The 19,925-nt window shown below is 37.1% G+C and overlaps 5 protein-coding genes across 9 annotated transcripts in view; 2 read left to right on the top strand and 3 right to left on the bottom strand.

Moving 5' to 3' along the window:
• Positions 1-2,056, bottom strand: part of LOC134674512 (cytosolic 10-formyltetrahydrofolate dehydrogenase) — a 37,065-nt gene extending 35,009 nt beyond the window's left edge. Inside the window, exons 1-3 of the mRNA XM_063532605.1 lie at positions 1,833-2,056; positions 1,405-1,546; positions 81-178 (exon numbers count right to left, since the gene is read on the bottom strand). Coding sequence (XP_063388675.1) covers positions 81-178; positions 1,405-1,546; positions 1,833-1,859 — 267 coding nt within the window. The 5' untranslated portion in view covers positions 1,860-2,056. The remainder of the gene's footprint in view (positions 1-80; positions 179-1,404; positions 1,547-1,832) is intronic.
• The window catches only part of LOC134674523 (vanin-like protein 1), an 84,619-nt gene that overhangs the window by 57,556 nt on the left and 7,138 nt on the right, over positions 1-19,925 (bottom strand). The gene's annotated exons all lie outside the window — the stretch shown is intronic.
• LOC134674646 (uncharacterized) lies at positions 8,066-9,288 on the top strand. 2 transcript variants are annotated; one of them, XM_063532766.1, is made up of 3 exons: positions 8,066-8,129; positions 8,431-8,671; positions 9,057-9,288. In XM_063532766.1, exons 1-3 carry the CDS (start codon positions 8,082-8,084, stop codon positions 9,242-9,244), a joined length of 477 nt encoding a protein of 158 aa, XP_063388836.1. In that variant the 5' UTR covers positions 8,066-8,081; the 3' UTR covers positions 9,245-9,288. The 2 variants fall into 2 exon arrangements, with proteins under 2 accessions (XP_063388836.1, XP_063388837.1); XM_063532767.1 differs by having other exon boundaries at positions 8,077-8,226.
• LOC134674572 (NADH dehydrogenase [ubiquinone] 1 alpha subcomplex subunit 7-like) lies at positions 9,628-10,998 on the top strand. The gene is made up of 4 exons (XM_063532689.1): positions 9,628-9,767; positions 9,853-9,941; positions 10,358-10,456; positions 10,849-10,998. Exons 1-4 carry the CDS (start codon positions 9,696-9,698, stop codon positions 10,916-10,918), a joined length of 330 nt encoding a protein of 109 aa, XP_063388759.1. The 5' UTR covers positions 9,628-9,695; the 3' UTR covers positions 10,919-10,998.
• On the bottom strand, positions 13,834-19,922 carry LOC134674559 (glutathione S-transferase 1-like). Of its 2 annotated transcripts, none has more exons than XM_063532672.1 (9): positions 19,738-19,880; positions 19,000-19,138; positions 18,469-18,527; positions 17,920-18,067; positions 16,775-16,971; positions 16,256-16,353; positions 15,578-15,667; positions 14,898-14,972; positions 13,834-13,929 (listed from the first exon to the last, which is right to left on the bottom strand). In XM_063532672.1, exons 1-9 carry the CDS (start codon positions 19,773-19,775, stop codon positions 13,853-13,855), a joined length of 921 nt encoding a protein of 306 aa, XP_063388742.1. In that variant the 5' UTR covers positions 19,776-19,880; the 3' UTR covers positions 13,834-13,852. The 2 variants fall into 2 exon arrangements, with proteins under 2 accessions (XP_063388742.1, XP_063388743.1); XM_063532673.1 differs by having other exon boundaries at positions 13,835-13,991; positions 19,738-19,922.

The raw sequence follows: 19,925 nt of genomic DNA, 5'->3' as shown, positions 1-19,925 counted from the left end.
TTTCCACACTTGTATCGTAAATAACTATTTTGTAGTATCACTGTAGTTTACTTGTATTGCATGTAAAATGGTAAACTTACCGTTTTGTATTCCTCTAAGATTTCCGGTATGACTTGTCCCTTCACCCTCCATGTCTTGTATTTGTACACTGGTTTTCCGTTTTGTGCAGCAATTGTGGCTGTGGCAATGAAAAATTATATAGAAACATTAACATTGTCTGGTAAAGATATTATGGTTTAAATAATATGAAAAGGAATAAATATTTAACTTAGTCCTTGTTACAGAAAAATATAATAATAAAACCGGACAAGTGCGAGTCGGATTCGCCCACCGAGGGTTCCGTACTTTTTAGTATTTGTTGTTATAGTGGCAACAGAAATACATCATCTGTGAAAATTTCAACTGTCCAGCTATCACGGTTCGTGAAATACAGCCTGGTGACAGACGGATGGACGGACGGAGGGACAGCGGAGTCTTGGTAATAGGGTCCTATTTTACCCTTTGGGTACGGAACCCTAAAAATTAACTGTTGGCCCAAGGTCCGAACTATAGTACCTCTTCAGTTTGATGAAATTTAAATCCTATTCAATTGGAACAGTTTCTTTTGCTTTGTTTCGTTCAATTTTCCAACAACGCAAATTCAATTATATTTCCTACACCATAGGTTCTAATTTCAATGGCAAATCTTGGATTTTTCATTTGTATGGTTAACAAAAATTCTTTACATATAAAAAGTAGACAAGGAAAATGTTGAGGACAAATGCTATTTAAGTACATTCAAATTTAAGTTTTAAAGGATAGTTTATTAATTTCCTCCTGTATGTAATATAATTTTTTTGTAAAATACAATATGCAATATCTTGCTAACCATGAACTTTAGGGAAAATGTCTATTCATCAAATTGATTTCATAGCTGTTAATGAGCTTCATTGGAAAGTTGAAACTAATATGTAAATCAAAACAGCAAGTAATAGCTTCAAAAAAAAAATATCCTGCTAGAGCAGTCGTTTTAATGTAACTTAGTATTATTCATGGTATAATAATATACTCCGCCTGGTACTCTCTTCCCATCTTTTCGTGGTCATGTGACTGACACAAGCCTACGCCATCTTGCGACAGCGCTATATGATAATATGCGATAGCGCTATATATAGTCACTCTGGGAAGAGAAGACCATGTTTTATTAGACTATGGTATTATTGACTTTAATTTAAATCATATTTCATTGGAACAGTGTTGCATTTGTTTTGTTTGATTAGAAAGAAACAAATTCAATTGTATTTTCTAGCACTAGATTAAAATGTTACTGTCAATTTCTACTTATACTTCTTTTTGATCAAATTGGAAAAAATAATAATAAAAATACTGGGTATTTGTATGATTTACTAAGTTTTGTGAACATACCAAGAGGGTCCTCACGGTTGCCCTTGTCCAGGACTGTGAACACTCCGACGATTTCATGCCCATCTTTGACTAGTAGCTTGAACACCTCAGCGGCAAATGTGCTTTGGCCTATGATTGCTACCCGCAACTTGGTTTTGGGTGCCTGAAATTATTAATGTTATAATTAAGTTTCTATGAAATATTAACTAGCGTTTGACATTAAAAGGACGTAAAGGGGGGAGTTAAAAATTTAATCAAGCAGGGATAGTAACCGTGTGAGGAAAAATGGGTGTAAAAATTACTTTATATTTTGTCAAAAAAAAACTTTTATTTTCAGTAAATCTCATAAAAAGAGCAGTGCAGACTGCAACTAAATTTTGCATGATATTTAGACCACATATAGCATTGAAATATAAGTGCAAACGGAAGAGTAAACAAGTAAAACTTACCTCGTCTTGTATTGCAACAGGTGGCATTTTTATGGCCAGAACCGGTACTATTTAAAGAATTATAGTTATTCAGCTCCTGTGCACGCTCTGGGGAGCGCACTGAAACTGGTCGGAGACTATCAACGCCTTCCTATTTATTGTATTACCCATTTAAACACCATCTCAACTTTGACACCACTTATCGCTTACTTGTAGTCGAACTATAGGCGAATTATTCTTATCACAGCTTTATAAGCCCGCACTTTTCTTTTGTGAACATATCTCGGCATGTGTGCGTCCGATAGTTTTAAGGCATAGTAAATTATGTAAAAAATATTACAAAAATACCTATTTATACTTCATAATTTCTCACGAGAATCTCATCCCGCCAAAAGTTTGACATTGACAATAATGACAGATGACGTTTAGGTTTATGGGGCTGTTTGAGTTTAGTATTGAGTACACCTTTTTGGGGTTATTCGTCGACCGCCATATTGGTAACATCGCCTCGTGATTCATTTCTTTGTTTTTGCTCATTAATGTTGTTTAAAGTGTAATATTGATAGCGTATTATGCAGTAAATTAATGTGGAAGTGTGCAGATAATGAAAAATTAATCATGAAACGCGTTTAACCACCATTCTGGCGTCAACGCCGGGTAGCCCTAGCAATGCACGCACGAGAACTTTCCAAAGTTGCGAAACTTTCCACATGAGAAATTCTCGGTAACTTCTGAGAATGTTCTCGAGAACGAGAATTTATTTATTTATCGTAGTTTATACCATGAATATTCACGATAGTTTAGGTGTAGTCCTTACCCCCAGAAAATTCCGACTTTTGGTCGTCCGCTTCCGGTCAGAAAAATGTATGACGGCCCGGCCAAACGGTCAGACTTAGGTGGGGGGTGCTCGACCAAATGTCATAGAGGGACCCTGGCAGTTTTTGACGCCGCCATTTTTTTTTCAATATGGCCGACTTTTTTTTTAACATTTTGAATTTTGTCCTAGCGCGCTGAAATTTTGGTCACGGAATCTCGGGGTCCCCTAGATACCTATGAAAAAATTTGTTTTGGAAAAATACTACAATTGCGGGAAAACTGGCCACTTTTATTTTGTATGGCAAGTTTTAAACGGTGCGTGATAGGTGGGGGGTGCTCGACCAAATGTCATAGAGGGCCCCAAGACAAAACAAACTGCATTAAAAAAAACAAAATGGCCGACTTTTTTTTTTAATTTTTCAAGTTGGTCCGAGCGCGCTGAGATTTGGCATGGCGGGAGATAGAGGCCTCTAGATTCTAATGAAACTAAAAAAAAATTTTGGAAAAATTTGACGAAAGTCGAAATGTTCTCTGATATAAAGTGAGAATTTAAGCAACTTATTGGTAAATTTATCACATCAACAAAATAGCTAACTGTAATAGACAGTAATATATGCATAAAAACATTTAGTTTTAAGTTATGCCTATTTAAATTTTATTTCAAGTATATTCTCTTGTTTAAACAATAATTTCCATGTTGCAGGAATGTTCTGAGAACATTCTCGAGAACGTTTCCGCTTTTTGGGAATGTTCTGCAATTTGTACATTGCTAGGTAGCCCACGAGGGTCCTTGTAAAGTCCAGCTATCACCTTACAAGAGCTCATAACCCTAATACCGAACAACGTCGTGCTCTACGAGCATTTGGTATTTCTACCTCTAACCGTGGCTGGCTAGAGCCCTAGAGGCCATAATTTGATAGTTTTATACCGTACACTGGCTAAAGTTTATTTATTACAAATAATATTAATTCGATCCCACGTGGGATCCACTTTGACGTTGGCGAAATCATCGACAGTATCGATGGAGCCATATTACCCAAAGATTGATTGATTGAGTACACCTTTTGATTTTATATTTTATGACAAGAAACTCAGAAGAATGAACTCTTAAAACAATAAATTCACAAATTATATATTCAATATGTACAAGCAGTGCCCTCGTAATCTGAGATCGTACTGTTCGTTTTCTATACTTATCGACATAATGCAACATTCTATTGGTCAATTCAAGGGCAAAACATTAACGGATACAACATTTTCACTTACGTGGAATTAGGCCTTGACACCCTCGATGAGTAAATTTGCTATATGTACTTTAGCCCCCATTTGCACGGCAGCTTTATCAACGCGCGTTAAAAAAGCGCTTGAATCTGCCCGCACTCTAAATTCGATTTAACGACCAAGGCTTAAAGTCGAAAATCCAACAACGCTTGATAAAAAGCGTCACATGAGCGTCACCGCTGTCATGTGAATACATATAGATGGTCAAGCAAATCTTGTCAGTAGAAAAAGGCGCGAAATTCAAATTTTCTATGAGAAGCTATCCCTTCGCGCCTACATTTTTCAAATTTGCCGCCTTTTTCTACTGACAAGATCTGCTTGACCAAGTTTATACATACATGGTTATCCATTTGTGTCACTCAAACGCTTTTTAATTAGACGCGCGTTGAAAAAACTGTCGTGCGAATGGGGCCTTACAGGTAATGACACATTAACCCTTTCAGCGCATCGTGTGGAATTATCGGTATACTCATACACACCCGATGTATGTAGAAAAAGACTCGAAATTTAAATTTTCTATGCGAGTTTAAGTTGAACTCCCATAGAAAATTTAAATGATTCAACGTATTGTATTCTATAATCTATAATAATTATGTAGATCAACCCTCCGGCCTACATTTATCAAAACCCCCTTTTCAGGGTTCCGTACCCAAAGGGTAAAACGGGACCCTATTACTAAGACTCTGCTGTCCGTCCGTCCGTCCGTTTGTCACGCTGTGTCTCACGAACCGTGATAGCTAGACAGTTGAAATTTTTACAGATGATGTATTTCTGTTGCCGCTATAACAACAAATACTAAAAACAGAATAAAATAAAGATTTATCATATCATATCATATCATATTTATTCATCAACAATACAAGATTGTGTTTGAAATGCACATAAAATACAATTACAATAAAATACAATAGCATAAACAACATTTGAACAATAATATTAAGCACTAGTAACTTATTTTAGCCATTATTTAAGTGGGGCTCCCATACAACAACCGTGATTTTTGACCGAAGTTAAGCAACGTCGGGCGGGGTCAGTACTTGGATGGGTGACCGTTTTTTTTTTGCCTTTTTTGCATTATGGTACGGAACCCTTCGTGCGCGAGTCCGACTCGCACTTGCCCGGTTTTTTTATTCTACTAACAAAGTGGCTGTATTAATGTGCCAATAGCCCAATAGGTACGAAACTATTAAAAAAAATACACGGCTGTGTGTCGCAGTGGGCTAGTTTTATTGCATTTATATTAACTTAATTACACGATCACACACGAGAAGAGAAACATGCTTATCTATAATACGATGGCCATAACATAAGACAAGTATTCCATAGTTTACTTACGTAATTACATGGGACTGATGGGATCCGAGAGGTCATTAAGATAACCATAAGAGATAAGGGAAAACGCGTGAAATCGTAGAGTCGTACTATGAATAATTGATATGCTTAACTTCAAAATGAGTTTTGATTATTTTAAAAAATGTATAACGTTAACCGTAACGTAATTAATGAAAAGGTATTATTGTTTCTCACGTATAGTACCTATCAGCATTAACGATCCCTAAATGGAACATAAATTATGATAGCAAATGATTTGCGAATCCAACCAGTTTAAGCCGGTTCGCAGACTATTAAACTGTAAACATTTATTGTGATAAAAGGACATTGGGGTCAAGAAAATAGCAATTCTGGTTTTGTTCAGTTTACTGGACGCTAGGTGGTACCCAAGGGTCGTGTAGTCTGCCGTTGTGTCACACATAATTGGTATTGGTGATATTTATAAATTACTTGCGCGACACTTAATAAGTAACCTTGGAGCACTTAAAAAAAAAGGAATATTTTAGAATGTAGGATAAAGAGCTTTAAAACAAAACAAAAACTTGAGGCCATCCACAACCATGTGATCACGCCACAATCGAGGAAAGACAGCAAAGGTAGCATGGTATGGGAGATATATGACACAAAAGAACGGAAGACTGTAGATAAAGGGAAAGAAAGGAAATATACTGGCAACCAAGCAGTTATGGAAGGCACTGTAAGCTGCCTCTGTTTATTAATAAATGAGAAAGGTATATGATGATGGTGAGAGAAAATTGATTCAATGGTTCTGAAACCATTGGGATCTTATCTCATCCCATGATTTCTTAAAGACAGCTTGACCTTTTTGGTAAATTCTTTAGTTGGAAGGGTCATAATTCATAATGCCCCCTTCCGCCAAAAATGGAAATGAGCGGAGATAGAAGCAACGTACTGGGGCGGACCGGACTTAAATGGAATCCCACTCTTATTCAGTCGAAGCACTTGTATGCATTTCACTCGTATCACTCGCTGTGGAAGGCAGGTTCCCACGCTTTTTTTAAATGTTTCTCAACCATCCCCTTTTCAGTATCCATGTGAGAAGCCATATTTGGTATATATCAAAACTGACTGATAAAAGCAAAGGCGACGTAGTAACTGATTATAAATAAACTACCTACTACCAATATCTACACTCCCTCGAACAATGACATGCTATTATTTATTGGAGCACCAAAGACGGTCAACAAAAGCGGTTTCAACCAGTTTTATGGACTCGTGGTATCTTCATTTGTTTACACAGTTGACCCTAGATAATTTGCGAACATACGACCACTCAGATACCACATTATCAGCTGTTTGCTTCGTGAACAGGCAGTTTTAGACGGATATGATCAGCCATCACTGTAGTGCTGGAACTGCTGGACGTTAGGCAATGTAGGATCAAAATATATTTTTAATATTACTTCGCAATAAAACAAAACCCTCCATTAACGAGGGTAGGGTCGTTATACTCGTCATAACTGTTATAACATAAGACAGCCTATAATTAATTATAGGATACAATGGGACGACGTGATTCTTTTTTTGACTATCCGACCAACGACCTATCTTTACGTAAAAATTCTTCAATTCCCTTTGAAGTTTACTAAGAAATTAAGAGCTTTATTGAGACTTGCGGACTTCCTGTGGCCTATTTTATAAAGCTACAAGTTACAATTTACAAGCGGAAGTTTCGTTCTAACACATAGGGTTAGAAAGAGACTTCCGCTTGTAAATTGTAACTTGTAGCTTTATAAAATAGGCCACTGATATTCTATTAATAGCCCTCTACCCGAAATATTCTGAATGCTTTTTTTGTGTCTATTTTTGTGTCTATAATTATAGAAGGGGAGACCGCACAAAACATTGGCCTCTAATTGTATAAGAAGCCTAAACACCATCTAAACACACATTGCGCTGTAGATATGTAGGTAAGTATGGTGAAAACTGAAAATTAAAGAAAGTCTTAACTGTTTACGCGTTGCATTGAGTGTGGAAAATGAAATAAGTCTGGTTTGGGACGGTCTAACAAAAGTATTTGTTTACAGTAATGATGTCTTGTTTATTCATAAGATCATTGTCCAGCCTCAATTCAATGAGTATTGTTTTTTTAGGGTGGGGACTCAGTTAATTGATCATCCTTGGTATATTATTTAAAAAAAAACTTGTTCCGTATCCGGCTCAACGGGTTGGGACATTAATTTATAAAAATTATAAACAATGGCATGCGTGGTAGTTAATGTAAAATGCTTGCTCTCATTTCTACGTTGATGATATTTATCATTTTATTTTTTAGTTTGATCTCGGTTTAAAATAATACACCTTCCAGTTTGAAGAGAACATAAAGTGATAAAAGAGTGCATGCCCGACGACACACGACAAGGGAATGGGACACCCCATCTTAGAAGATTAGGTAATTTATTACTTGCTTACTGTGGCGCAACGACCCGATGTGGATCTTGGCCTCTGACACGAAAGACCGCTATGCTACTCTGTCCAAAGCCGACATCATTGGAGAATCGAAAGCCGCTAGGTATTTTATTAACCTTGGAAAATATCTTAAGGGAATAAACGCTTTAGGATAGTCATCCTCAGCCAATTATCTGTATTCGATTGTATATTATATTCGAGTTATATTAGGCGACCTTTTTTCTCTCCACCCCCCAAGTTGAAAAGTTGAGCTGATATTAGATGTAGGTACCTATAGTATATATTATAATAGCAAAATAAACAGAGCCAGAAATGTTTCTTTGCACAATGAAGCCCCACCCTTTTCCGAGCATCAAGTTGTCAACAAAAACATTGATTTGTTTTACAGTGTTTCGTCTTGATTGACGCGTGATGGCCGTTTGGTGGAGGTTGCTCCTCGTCATCTTAGCTGCAATTGAGGTATCATCAAATTAATCAAGAAACCTGTCTGTAGTCTTTCCTCTATGGTGCAATGGATGCGCGTTGAAATTAAATTTCTTCGTCTTTAATTAGCATGGTATGTGTGTTGTGAAACTTGTGAAGAACATTCTAAATATTGACGTGGCCATAACGGAGGGAAGGTTGGAAACTCAACACAACAACCAGAATAAAAATTCAAATTTTAAAATTTTAGACTTTTGCATAAACAAATCTTCACATAATATATGAGCTCTTTAGCCAAGTAAGTATTGACTTCATTCAATAAGGATTGTTTATTTAGCGTACCGGTTGCCGAAACATATTATCAACCGAGCCAGAATACATTGCCCTGGGGTACTTCAAAAAGTCTCAAAAACTGCTGGACGCACTTATCCATCATGACTACCAGGACACGGTGCAGGAAATTGCAAGAACTAATCGAGATTATCAGGATACAATACAAGAACTTGCAAGAGCTAATCGAGATTATCCGGATCTTGCCCGGGGGTTTAACAGAAAAGTTTCGAAGGCGTTAGATGAAGGTAAGTAGTAAGTACATTTTAAACATAAGACTGATGATTTGTAATGTTCTGCCATTTTGATAAATTTCTAAAAAAATAATCGAAAACTGCGAACCGCTCACGAGAAGTGGTTGAGAATTGCGACCTGCAGCGGAGAACAACCGGACATACGAAAATTGGGCCCTTTCATTGTCAGTTTCATTGTCCTCTAGGTTAGCCTAGAGGAAAAACTATATCATAATGAAGATATCTTCTGCTCATTGACTTTATCGATTTTGTTATGTAACATGAATACCTGAAGCTCCCAAGATACCCTAAAGCCTTAAAACCCGGATGTTACTTAATACTAAACTGATCCCAAGCCTACGTGTAGAACTAACTACTAAAGAAATGTATCATATTTCAGAAATTAGCCAAGAATACGAACACAGCATGGATTCATTCAGTCCCATGATAGGGAAGCGGCGCGTGCGCTCTCAAAAGATGCGCCGCGAAAAGCTAAACCTTCAGGGAGTGCGAAGCCACCGTGCGCATTCTCTTGACGCGGGACGTCGTCGGAGACTACAGCCCGAACCAACCTCAAACGGATATTAGGGTTATTCTTTTAGGTCTTAAGAGCAAAATTTATATAAATTAATACATTTATTAGATGCCTTATCAGTTAACCCTCACAAACACTTAAGAAAATATAAACTTCACATGGTGTTATATGCTTAGATCTTCATCTTTAATACAAGATTCCCTTTTTTAAGAGCATGAAAGTTATTTTGACAGTGTGCTCCCTAATAATTATTAATGTTTTTCACGTTACCCTGTTGTGTCTTAAAATGAGTGTCAAAATGTGTGCATCCTTAGCGTTGAAAGGGTTAATTTGATTATATATTTGAACACTAGAATTTCAAAGCAAAAACTAAACGCAATACGTCAATGAGAACTGTCACTGTCACGTAAATCTGACATTGACACAAACATAGGTTATTGCCTTTACTTGATATTCTCAATATTCTCATTTTATTCTCAAAAACTAACGAAATAAATATTAAAAATGAGTAAAGCTAAGGTGGCTGTGCGTGATATTTCACCAATCATGCAAGCTGTAAGAAATTTCTTGCTTGGCGTAAGTAATTACTTGATTGTTTTTCTTGTTATGTAATCTAAATTAATGTTGATGTATGCTACGTTTTTTTCGTTATTATTTATAGCGAAAGCATACCAATGCCTTGAGGTTCGAGCCATTCCTGGCTGACAGGACTCAGCCACCGCCAGCGATCCCCGATGGTGTAGCCCACAAGTAAGTTTCTGCTATGTTTTCAAACAACAAGTTGTAATTGACGATTCATTGTATTCATTCTTCGTCAAGCATCTATCTATAGTTTCTACATTTAATTATTGATTCAATAGTTTTTACAAATGTAATATTTGTAAGGATAGAATTTGTGCATCAAAAATAAATTCCTAACAACATATTTCTGGTCAAAACAAATGTTAATATTTTTTTTTTAACCTCACCGTGGAGTGTGGTTAAAATTGTATGTGGATACAATTTTTTGTATATACTTCACAATCCTAACTTTAATTGATTAACTTAGGGTTGGAATACAAAACAACAGTTTCAGTGTCTCAGGATAGGTATTTTGGTGGGCATAACTACTCACTATAAGTTTAGGTGTTCATGTTGTTAAAAAAAAGTTGCATTGTATATTCCAGGCACTCCCAGAATTACTACTACACAAGAGACGCGCGCCGTGACGTAGTTCCGCCGATAGATGTCACCAAAGTCCTCATTGAAGCTAGCTCAGATAAGGGGTATGTGGCCAATGTTACTATTATGAGTAGAATAACTGGACCTCTCACACGCATGGGATATGATCTGTCATCTCATTTCCCCTCCTTCCCGAGAGAAGAGGTTTTAAAAATAAAGTTGCAAAATCAGTTTACTTCTTTACCTATGAAAAGTATAGACTGGCGAGCTTGCCGCCTGCACCTTCCCTGCCGCCTTTAGTCATCCTACCCCGGTGCACCCATACTATGCAGGCGAGGACTCAGTTAAGTGGTCGGTCTATAACTTATATGAAACTTATGAAGTTATTAAAAATTATTTCAATTTTAGGTCAATACCCAAACATTACACAGAATACAGAAATTAGAAAATCTATATAATTGCACCTTTGTGTGACAGTTGCAATTTTTTTTTTCAGTGCACCCAAGAAGGCGGCAACGGTAGCTCCCACCCCTGGAAAACTATATCAATGGGACAAGCACTATTAGAGACTAATCAAATTATTATCAACCTTATTACCACTCTGTAAAGTCTTAAGTTAAATAAATTTAGATTCATTATAATTACGTGATTCATAGTAGATTAATTATGTCCTATTTAATAGTCTAACTTAAGTCTTCTTTTGTCAGCTTAAGTTCACACACAGGTCACAGAGGTTTTGCTAGTAATTTTGGAAATTTAATTTCTATTGTTTAAATCTTAGTTACTTGTTGAAATTCGTAAATCGTGTTTTTTTCTCATAATTATATTAGATAACCGACAACAAGTTGTTACTACAAGATACTAAAGTAGCCAAACAGAGAACAAATTTCATCATCAGGCCTCGGAGTATTTTTAGCACGGTAAGACTAAGGAGAGCTATGGAGTCTTTGTTAACATTAAAATTAAATTCATACTCATACTCATCCTCATTAATTAAGTTCGTCCGAATCGTTTTATAAATACTTAGACTACTTATATGTAATTAATTCTGTTTACATATATTTAATTAAATGTTATATTATAAAAAAGTAATAATATGTACATATATGTGTATGTTAATATTATTATATTACCCATATTGCAGTGTCATCGCTCCAATATTTTATTTAAGTACTTAACGTACCTACATACTATAATTACTGTTAAGATAAGGAACTATACGTTGTCACTGGCCGCTTTAGATAATGCACTTAATGACATCATATGTCATGTATCAACATATTAAGACGTATGATTTGTTACTTCAATATATTCATTTAAGGCAAATTTCGGAATAAATTGCTGATTTCATTATGACGGATCCACAAATATCTGAAATTTTGCACTGGATTGAACCGTACAAAGATCTTATATACGATCACGAAAAATGTGTAGTAATGTGTGTGTCTTGTGACGTACATCTCACGCAATTAAGACACACTTTTATATTAAAGCATGTCAACAGCATTCTACACAATACAAAATCTCGCCAACGTTCTTCGTTTATACAGCGCTGGATAGAACCCTATGAAGAGTTAGAGTATAATACCGATCAAGCAGTTATATACTGCACTGTGTGTGAAAGTTCTATAACTAGATTGAAAAAGGACAACGTTCTGAAACATGTTAATTCTGACAAGCACCAAAAGAAATGTGGAGCTATAAGCGACTTCTATATTGATCTCTGCTTGTTCCTGGTTACCTGCAACATTCCTTGGAACAGACTTAATCATCCCGAATTCCGAAAATTCATGGAAAAATATTGCTGCCCAATAACGAATAAAAGACTTCCACACGAATCAACTTTGAGAAAATTTTATCTCCAAAAAATTTACAACCCAGTTATGGACAAAATAAGGAACTCATTTAAAGATTGTTACCTGTGGCTTTCCGTGGACGAAACAGTAGATGTTATTGGTAATTGCGTTGTCAATGTTATAGTAAAGTCATTACAAGGATCCTCGTGTCGACCCTTCTTACTATCATGTAAGGTATTAGAAAAAGTCAATGGAAACTCGATCGCTGAAGTGGTAGAAAATAGTCTTATGTTTTTGTGGCAAGGTAATTTCGAAGGTAACATTGGCAAATTTTTAATATTTTGCACGGACAGCGCTGCATATATGCTTCTCGCAGGCAAAATTTTAAAACGGAAATTTATCAACATGAAACATGTTACTTGTTTAGCGCATGCCCTAAATCGTGTTGCTGAACAAATAAGATCAGAACATGAAGGAGTCAACGCCTTAATATCAAATGTAAAAAAGATATTTCTGAAATCGCCACAGAGAACACGAATATTTAAGACGATGGCCCCTGATGTGCCCCTACCGCCGCGGCCTGTAATAACCAGATGGGGGACATGGTTGAATGCTGCATTTTACTACGCGGATCATTTATGAGCAAATAAAAAGTATTATTTTTGAATTTTCAAGAAAAGAAGCCATCTCTATAGCAAACGCCCAAACCGCATTGATGGATATGAACATGCCAAATGAGCTTAGTTTTATTAAAGACAATTATCAGGTTATTGTTGAATCTATTACAAAATTACAGTGTACAAATATTCCATTAAAGCAAGCGTTTCAAGTAATAGACGACATTACACAATTTTTTACATGTTTCGGCCCTGACACGATTAGAGATAAATTTGTAAAAGTTCTCCAAAGGAACCCAGATATTAATGAAATACGAACGATGGCAAGCTCACAACAATTTGAGGAAGTTCTAAAACATGCTACTTTAACTTCAGTCGATGTGGAAAGATCTTTTTCGTGTCATAAGTGGATTTTTGACCAACATAGAACATGTTTCACTCCAGAGAACATGGAAAAAGTCTCAATTATTTACACATTTTACAACTGGACTGATGAAATAAACAACGTACACGTACCATGTGAAGATTTTGAAGAACTCATTCCTATAGCTACGTGTTCTATGGATATTGATTGTTAATTCTATGGGGTTGTTTACCTTCATATTATTTGTTACTCGTCAATGAAGATGGTGGTGTATTTTTTATAGCTATTATTTATTTTATGAACTAAATTAATGAGGATGAGTATGAGTATGAACTTAATTTTAATGTTAACAAAGACTCCATAGCTCTCCTTAGTCTTACCGTGCTAAAAAAACTCCGAGGCCTGTTCATCATATATTTCAGTTAAAGTTTGTTACAAATAATTCTACGAAATCTTTCATAAAATCAGAATTATATTAATGTCATTTTACAATACTAATAGACATCAACACCAAATAACATGAGAACATGACTGTGTAGTAACAAAAAATCACTTTAATTTATTACTTCATAATTAATTAATTTTAAAAATGGCAGGCAACGGATAAACTTTGCTCTAATCTTCAATTTGTAAGTATAGACAAAAGAAAGCACTTAATTCTCTTTGGTATGGGCATCGACAAAAGAATTAATTCTCTTTGGCATGGGTAGCAGATCCATCCCCTCAATCAGTTTTCGGCTTTGGCTTGGGAGTCGTTTTGCGAAGGTCTTGCAAATCCGCGAGGTAGCAACATCTCGCACCTGCCGCAAACAAAACTCTGTTCAAGGCTTGTAGATCTTAGATGTGACCTTTATAGTGCAACCTAAAAGAGTAGAAATGACTCTTTAAGTATAAAAACTCCTGACTGAGCAGTAATTAAAAACCTATTCTAGGAACCCGTACAAAAATCTGTGAGTATAGAGAAAACAAGTAAATTGCTCAATCGTATCGTTTTGGAGATAAAAGGGAACATTGAGAGGTTGTTAGAGTTAGACCAAGATAACTCTGCAACGATTTTGACAGCACAGACTGGATTGTCAAAATCGCTGCAGACTTATCTTGGTCTAACTGTAGTTTGCTTCCAATAATCTCATTCCAAAAGCATAAACCTTGTTTCCTTGGTGGATAAATAAGAAATTAATTAAGTTTATGTAATTAGTTTTGTGTAACTTAACGTACTTTTAAATATATCCTGGTCACGGCACCCAAATAACCTTTAATAATTGAAACATTTGGTAATGTTGCATATTAATTATTTAAATATTTTTTATTGCGTAGAACACCGTCTAAAGCAAACAGTCTATTTCTAGTAAAGTCGGTCTCCTTCCAATAATAACAATTGGAGCCAATTAGTGGCCCCTTCAACCTTATTTCGTTTTAAAGCAGCAGTGGTAACTTTCCCACAAAAATTGGAGCTAAGGAGTCTAATGACTGTACATACTTCGAAGGGTCAATATTGATTGACCCTTCGAAGTATAAAGTAAAGTAAAGGCCATTGGGCCTAACTTTAGAGGGTAATAAAGCGGGCAAAATGCCACGTGCCCATCGAGAGCGGATCCTATTCGCTCCTATTCGATGAATTTTCTATGGGCTTCAGTTGGTATAATTACACCTCTACAAGTAATTGCAGTTTACCCTAATCAATACTGCCATTCTATAAATAATTGCATTGCCGTAATAACTTTAAAAAATAAGAACTCGAATTCGAATGTAAATATAAGTTATATACCTTTGTACTTAACTGGCTTGTCAACTGACTGCGGCGGTTCCATGATAACTGCAGTATCGTTGCTGTCTCCTTGATCTAATGTTAACAAAATGTACCATGTTAATCAACTTGTCTGTCTAAAATACTTTTAAATGTGGAAAGTATAAATAACCCCGGCTACTCACGTAACGATAAATCGTAGCGATAAAACTGTGCAGTCCGATTTGCGCAGTTTTATCTACCGTGTGTATGACAAATCGTTACGATAATACGGCACGCCAGATAAAACTGCGCAGTTCGGACTGCACAGTTTAATCGCTACGATTTATCGTTACGTATGTAGCCGGCATAAGTCAGAGCGAAATTTGATGCACAAACGAAACTTCGAGACCCTAATTTTGCGTCGAGCAAGACTAGATCTCGTAAAAGGCTGTGGCAAGTTAATGTGGATTATTATGCATGACCATTTAACCGTTATTCGGACTGACAGTAAAAAAAATACAATAAATTGTCAGTCTTATACTCATTGAATATAGAACACATGTTTGAAGTATCGCATGTGGCCTTTAGATTTAGATACTTAGGGCATACTGAAAGTTCCTGGACTTGCCACTTAGAAAAAATAAGTCGTCTCATATATCAGAATCCAGATACTTTCAGTATGGCCCACGTGATGTGACGTGATGAGTCAGCAAAGTTACCTTCTTGTTGTCTCTTTTGTTTCTGTTCAGGAGGTGGTGCTTTATAAATCTCCTTCGTTTCTTTCAGTATTGATTGACTCTCCGGAATATCTGGTATAAACAATAGAATAGAAATTAAATTACAAATACTTTGGTTCCACGACATTTAAATCCTGACGAGGCATATTATAGGCGTCGTTATACGTTCACATACTTATTTGACAAACTAAGCAAGCAAAGCAAGCAAATTATGTGTGCAAATTGTGTGTGTGGGTAGGTACTTTACCAACTTCATACTTTCAACTGTTAGCGTAGTTGTTAACTTAGTGCGCGATATAACACACATAATTTTTTTGGTAGTTGACAATGTGTGATTTCCAATATTGATATTTTAATCTAATTACATTCCATTCTATTGGTATTTCATTACCTTCCCTCGGTTTTTCATTTCCATCGGTGCCTTCATTACATTCCTTCTTTGTTTTCCAACAGTATAATTAGTATATACTTGCCTTTCGCAAAATAATATACACAATACGTATACACATTCACAATATCAAAACGAAGCGCTACAACAACCCAATTCCCATGAAAATTCACATTTTTGCAACGTCGAGTGCGACTGTTGCCCACTTCGCACAATAGCCAATAAGAGATAAAAACTTATCATGCCGATTGTATTATAGCCGAGGGACTTACTTATTCTTTTAGCGAATTCAGCGAGTCCATTCTTATTCGCCGTGATGTAGAAATTGCGCTCAGACATGCGAAAGAGCCACGAAGCCAGTTTTGGATATCTGTTGGTTAAAAAAATGTAAATGTTTGCTGCACGTTTTGGGTAAAAAAATGTAAATGTTTGCTGCAATTTTGCTGCACAAAACTCATGTCCAAAAACCTTAATACATTTAGATAATATCTGCGAAAGCCTCAGGAGCACGGAAAACCAGCGTCAAAGTAGTGGGTACTGAGTGGAAGCCTTTTCAGTGACGTTTTAAACCGTTTTTGTGCCATGTTTTTGTAAAATTTTTGGTGTATAAGCGTCCTGAGTAAATGTTATTCTTTTTCTTCTTCCGTGATCTATATCCGACTCTAGTAAAACAACATTATACACCAGTATTGTAGTAATACCCCGTGTTGGTAACTCCGGTTTTCTGTAAGGTGGAAATATACTTTCCCGGATGTTCGCTGCTTCAAAGAGTGAAAGAAATTAATGCTTACTTTTTATTTTGTATCGGCACCAATATGTGCAGAGTGCTGACCGTGGCCGCCAGCATGATATCTCCCATAGACGGCCAGTTGCCGCGGTTGAACCACGGCCGGTCTCCCAGCATATGCTCCATGTCGTAGTACGCGCAGTGGATCTCGCAGAAAGTTGGCATGGCGATCACACGACAGTTCTGGTAGAGGATTGGATTCTGGAAGTAAATGGAAGGAAATGATTTTAATTATTTTGCCGTGGTAGATTTTAGACAAGTAGGTAAATTAACACCCTCACTGCCAGGAACGTCTTAAACTATGCTGGGGCCCTTGGACATATAAGAATTTGAGGCCCTTTTGGAAAGTAAAGAAAGCGAATTAAACTATCATATTTCTACTATGATCTTTTATTTATTAACCTTTTAACCGCCAGCAATTTTTGATCGAGCGTGCTCGTGTCGCCACCGACAGTAATTGTACCACGCAGAGTAAGGTTGGCATAGTTACGGGAGTTATAAATGTGCCTTAAAAACCAAATCAGATCTTTGTCTTATTTATCAGACTGTGGCGAAATGAGCTGGATATGTAATGTCTTATATATAAGACTCTGGCGGTTAAAGGGTTAATGAGTAATCAAATATACTGTTACTATCTTTCCTTCGGGGCCGCCTGAGGACGGGGGCCCTGTGGTAAAGACGGTACTTCTCACTGCGGCACTGGGCTGAAAGACGCGATGAAAGTACCTAAGTATGCTTAGTTAAGAGTTCCAATAATAGCTGCTGCGAGCTGCGAGCGACAGATTTGGGAGTAAAAGCACGTAAAAGATAGCTAATAAATGTAAATATAATATAGATAGAATAGAATTGAATAGATCATGAATCATAATGTTTTGTGTCTGTTGATTGTTATCCCAGATAGGTGCCACATCAAATGGGCATTTAGAGTGCAAAAGAATGCCTTCCGTATTTCAGATATTTTATCCTATGGTCACCTAAACTAAATTAATACTAGTAAGTAGTACTCATACTTACTAAGCACACTTACTATTGAATTGTATGTAAATAGGTACCTAATAAGTTCCTAGACGCGTCGATCGGCAACATACGACGGCGGCTAGGTCGCCATGTAAGGGGATGGGTATGGGATAATGTCTGGTGAATACTTACCGAAGCGGCTTTATACTGCGGGTAGAGGACACTACTGTTGAAGTGCATATACTGCTCTACTAGAGCCCGACCGCCCGGGTCGGCGGGTAGTAACATGTTCGCTGCGGTAGAGCCGTAACGTGATGCCATATATGTTGCTATGGCGTTGCTGTAAAATAAATGGCTTATAAGGAATGGAAATGAAAATTAGATAGTTTATACTTTTACATGCACTTAAACTGAGACGATAGAGTCAGACCAAGATATTTCGGCAGCAATTATGATAGCAGAAACTGTGCAAGTGTTATTTTAAACGACATAATTTCATGGGAGTTTGACGTTTAAAAAACAGTGGAAGATTCTGCTATGAACTAGACGACATTTGCAAGTAAAAGGTGAATATTTAGGTCGCTAAATATCAGTTGGTACCCTTCAAAACAGCATATTTAAGGGACACAAAAAGCTTAAGGAATCGCTGGTTTTGGTAGGTGACTATAGTTTCGCTTTTAAGGATTGGAAGGAACTCAGCAGAAGTTTCAGTGGAACTGCAGAAAATTATTAGATTATTACCTGTCGCTTAGTACCAAATCCTTATCCTTTAAAATTGGCAATGTTTGACGAGGATTCATCTGTGAAACAACAGTAGAGTAGGTAAGTTAAGGTTGGTTAAGGGCACAAACTGTTACACACACAGGGGGACAGTTCAAAAGTGACAATTGGATGTCAGTCTTTATACCGTGCCGTTAGTGTTTAAAATCGACGAGACACGAGACGAGCCACGAGCCGAGCGAGCCACGAGGCGAGAGTGTAACTGTAATCATTAGCTCGTCGTGCTTACGCGCTCGAGGCGAGCCACGAGACGCGCCGCCAACCGAGCCACGAGCCACATGGAAGCCACTTGCAAATTTCGTTAGTCAGTTAAGTATTAAGTATTCATTCCTCTCCGACTATAAAACTTGTAGGATGCCCAGACAGTTGTGTCCTCATAAAAGTTAGCTGCTGTATATATGTGAGTAGGGTCACACGTACTACCAGTGGCGTAGCGTGAACTAATCTAGCCTAGAACTAAACAAAACTAAACACAAGGAAACTAAGTCATACCGCCGTGATCTCTGCACTCCTATGTTCTCCCTTGTCCAAATTGACGTCAACTTCACGTACGTCGATGTTCATGGCGTCCAAAGCCATCATAACGGCACGGCACGCAGGACTACGATCGGCTTTCCATAACGTGCAGTGTCTGGAAAATAAATGTGCCAATTCCTGAGTGCCAGCTCTTAGAAATGAAGTTTGTGGTCCAGGGGCGGATTTTCCCTAAGGCCAAGTAGGCCCGGGCAGCACGATATTAGAGGCGGCCAATTGTGGCAAAAATTCGCTTGATGATAACAAGAAATAACTCAAAATGTAGTCAATATGATGGGTGCTGAGAAAGGGGCGGCTACAGGGCCTTGGGCCTAGGTCGGCAAACAGCAAAATTGCAAATCCGCCACTGTCTGTGGAGTTAGAGTCTGTGCGGAAAGAGAAGTCTAGAATATATTGGGTGTCCGTTATTGCGTTTGTAGAACTTAGAGGAAACGTTTCTGCCGACTTGATATCACATCCGTCGGTCTCGAGTGTCTCGACCCCTCGACGTTATGCCTTTGCTGTTAATGTTCTATCAATCATCGTATGGCAGATGGCAGGCAATAATGAGGAACTTAACGGTATTGGTACAAGAAGTCTCTAAAGAACGGCCCGCGAGAGCCGTTAATATTGGTCCGTGGAAAGAAAACGTGAGAGCTGAGCCACTGGTCATCCTACCCTCGGATCACAAGTCTTGATTTTTAGAAGTGTACTAACTTTAACGTAGGTCTACTAGATCCGCCACCCATTTTCATTTCACTGGAACATAACAAAACTGAAAACCATTTTGCAACAAACTGAAAGTGATATTACATTTTGTTTGTCGCGGCTTATTTATTATTTATTCATAATTATACTTCTTGATTTCGTAAAAAATTTAAAATATTTTTTCAATTTTTTTGACA

This window comes from Cydia fagiglandana, chromosome 20 (genome assembly GCF_963556715.1).
Source record: "Cydia fagiglandana chromosome 20, ilCydFagi1.1, whole genome shotgun sequence".
In the NCBI taxonomy this organism is placed as follows: Eukaryota; Metazoa; Arthropoda; class Insecta; order Lepidoptera; family Tortricidae; genus Cydia; species Cydia fagiglandana.
Note: the sequence above shows the minus strand (reverse complement) of the source record. Positions and strands in the feature narration are given on the sequence as shown.

Bases quoted from the DNA above. Each gene is read 5' to 3' on its own strand.
- LOC134674646 (XM_063532766.1), top strand. From the start codon at position 8,082: ATGGCCGTTTGGTGGAGGTTGCTCCTCGTCATCTTAGCTGCAATTGAG. The intron at 8,130-8,430 runs GTATCATCAAAT...TTGTTTATTTAG, and splicing joins TCATCTTAGCTGCAATTGAG to CGTACCGGTTGCCGAAACAT. The intron at 8,672-9,056 runs GTAAGTAGTAAG...ATCATATTTCAG, and splicing joins TTCGAAGGCGTTAGATGAAG to AAATTAGCCAAGAATACGAA.
- LOC134674572 (XM_063532689.1), top strand. From the start codon at position 9,696: ATGAGTAAAGCTAAGGTGGCTGTGCGTGATATTTCACCAATCATGCAA. The intron at 9,768-9,852 runs GTAAGTAATTAC...TATTATTTATAG, and splicing joins TAAGAAATTTCTTGCTTGGC to CGAAAGCATACCAATGCCTT. The intron at 10,457-10,848 runs GTATGTGGCCAA...TTTTTTTTTCAG, and splicing joins GAAGCTAGCTCAGATAAGGG to TGCACCCAAGAAGGCGGCAA.
- LOC134674559 (XM_063532672.1), bottom strand. From the start codon at position 19,775: ATGAAAATGGGTGGCGGATCTAGTAGACCTACGTTAAA. The intron at 18,528-18,999 runs GTATGACTTAGT...GTTGTTTCACAG, and splicing joins GGAGTGCAGAGATCACGGCG to ATGAATCCTCGTCAAACATT. The intron at 18,068-18,468 runs GTAATAATCTAA...TTTATTTTACAG, and splicing joins GATTTGGTACTAAGCGACAG to CAACGCCATAGCAACATATA.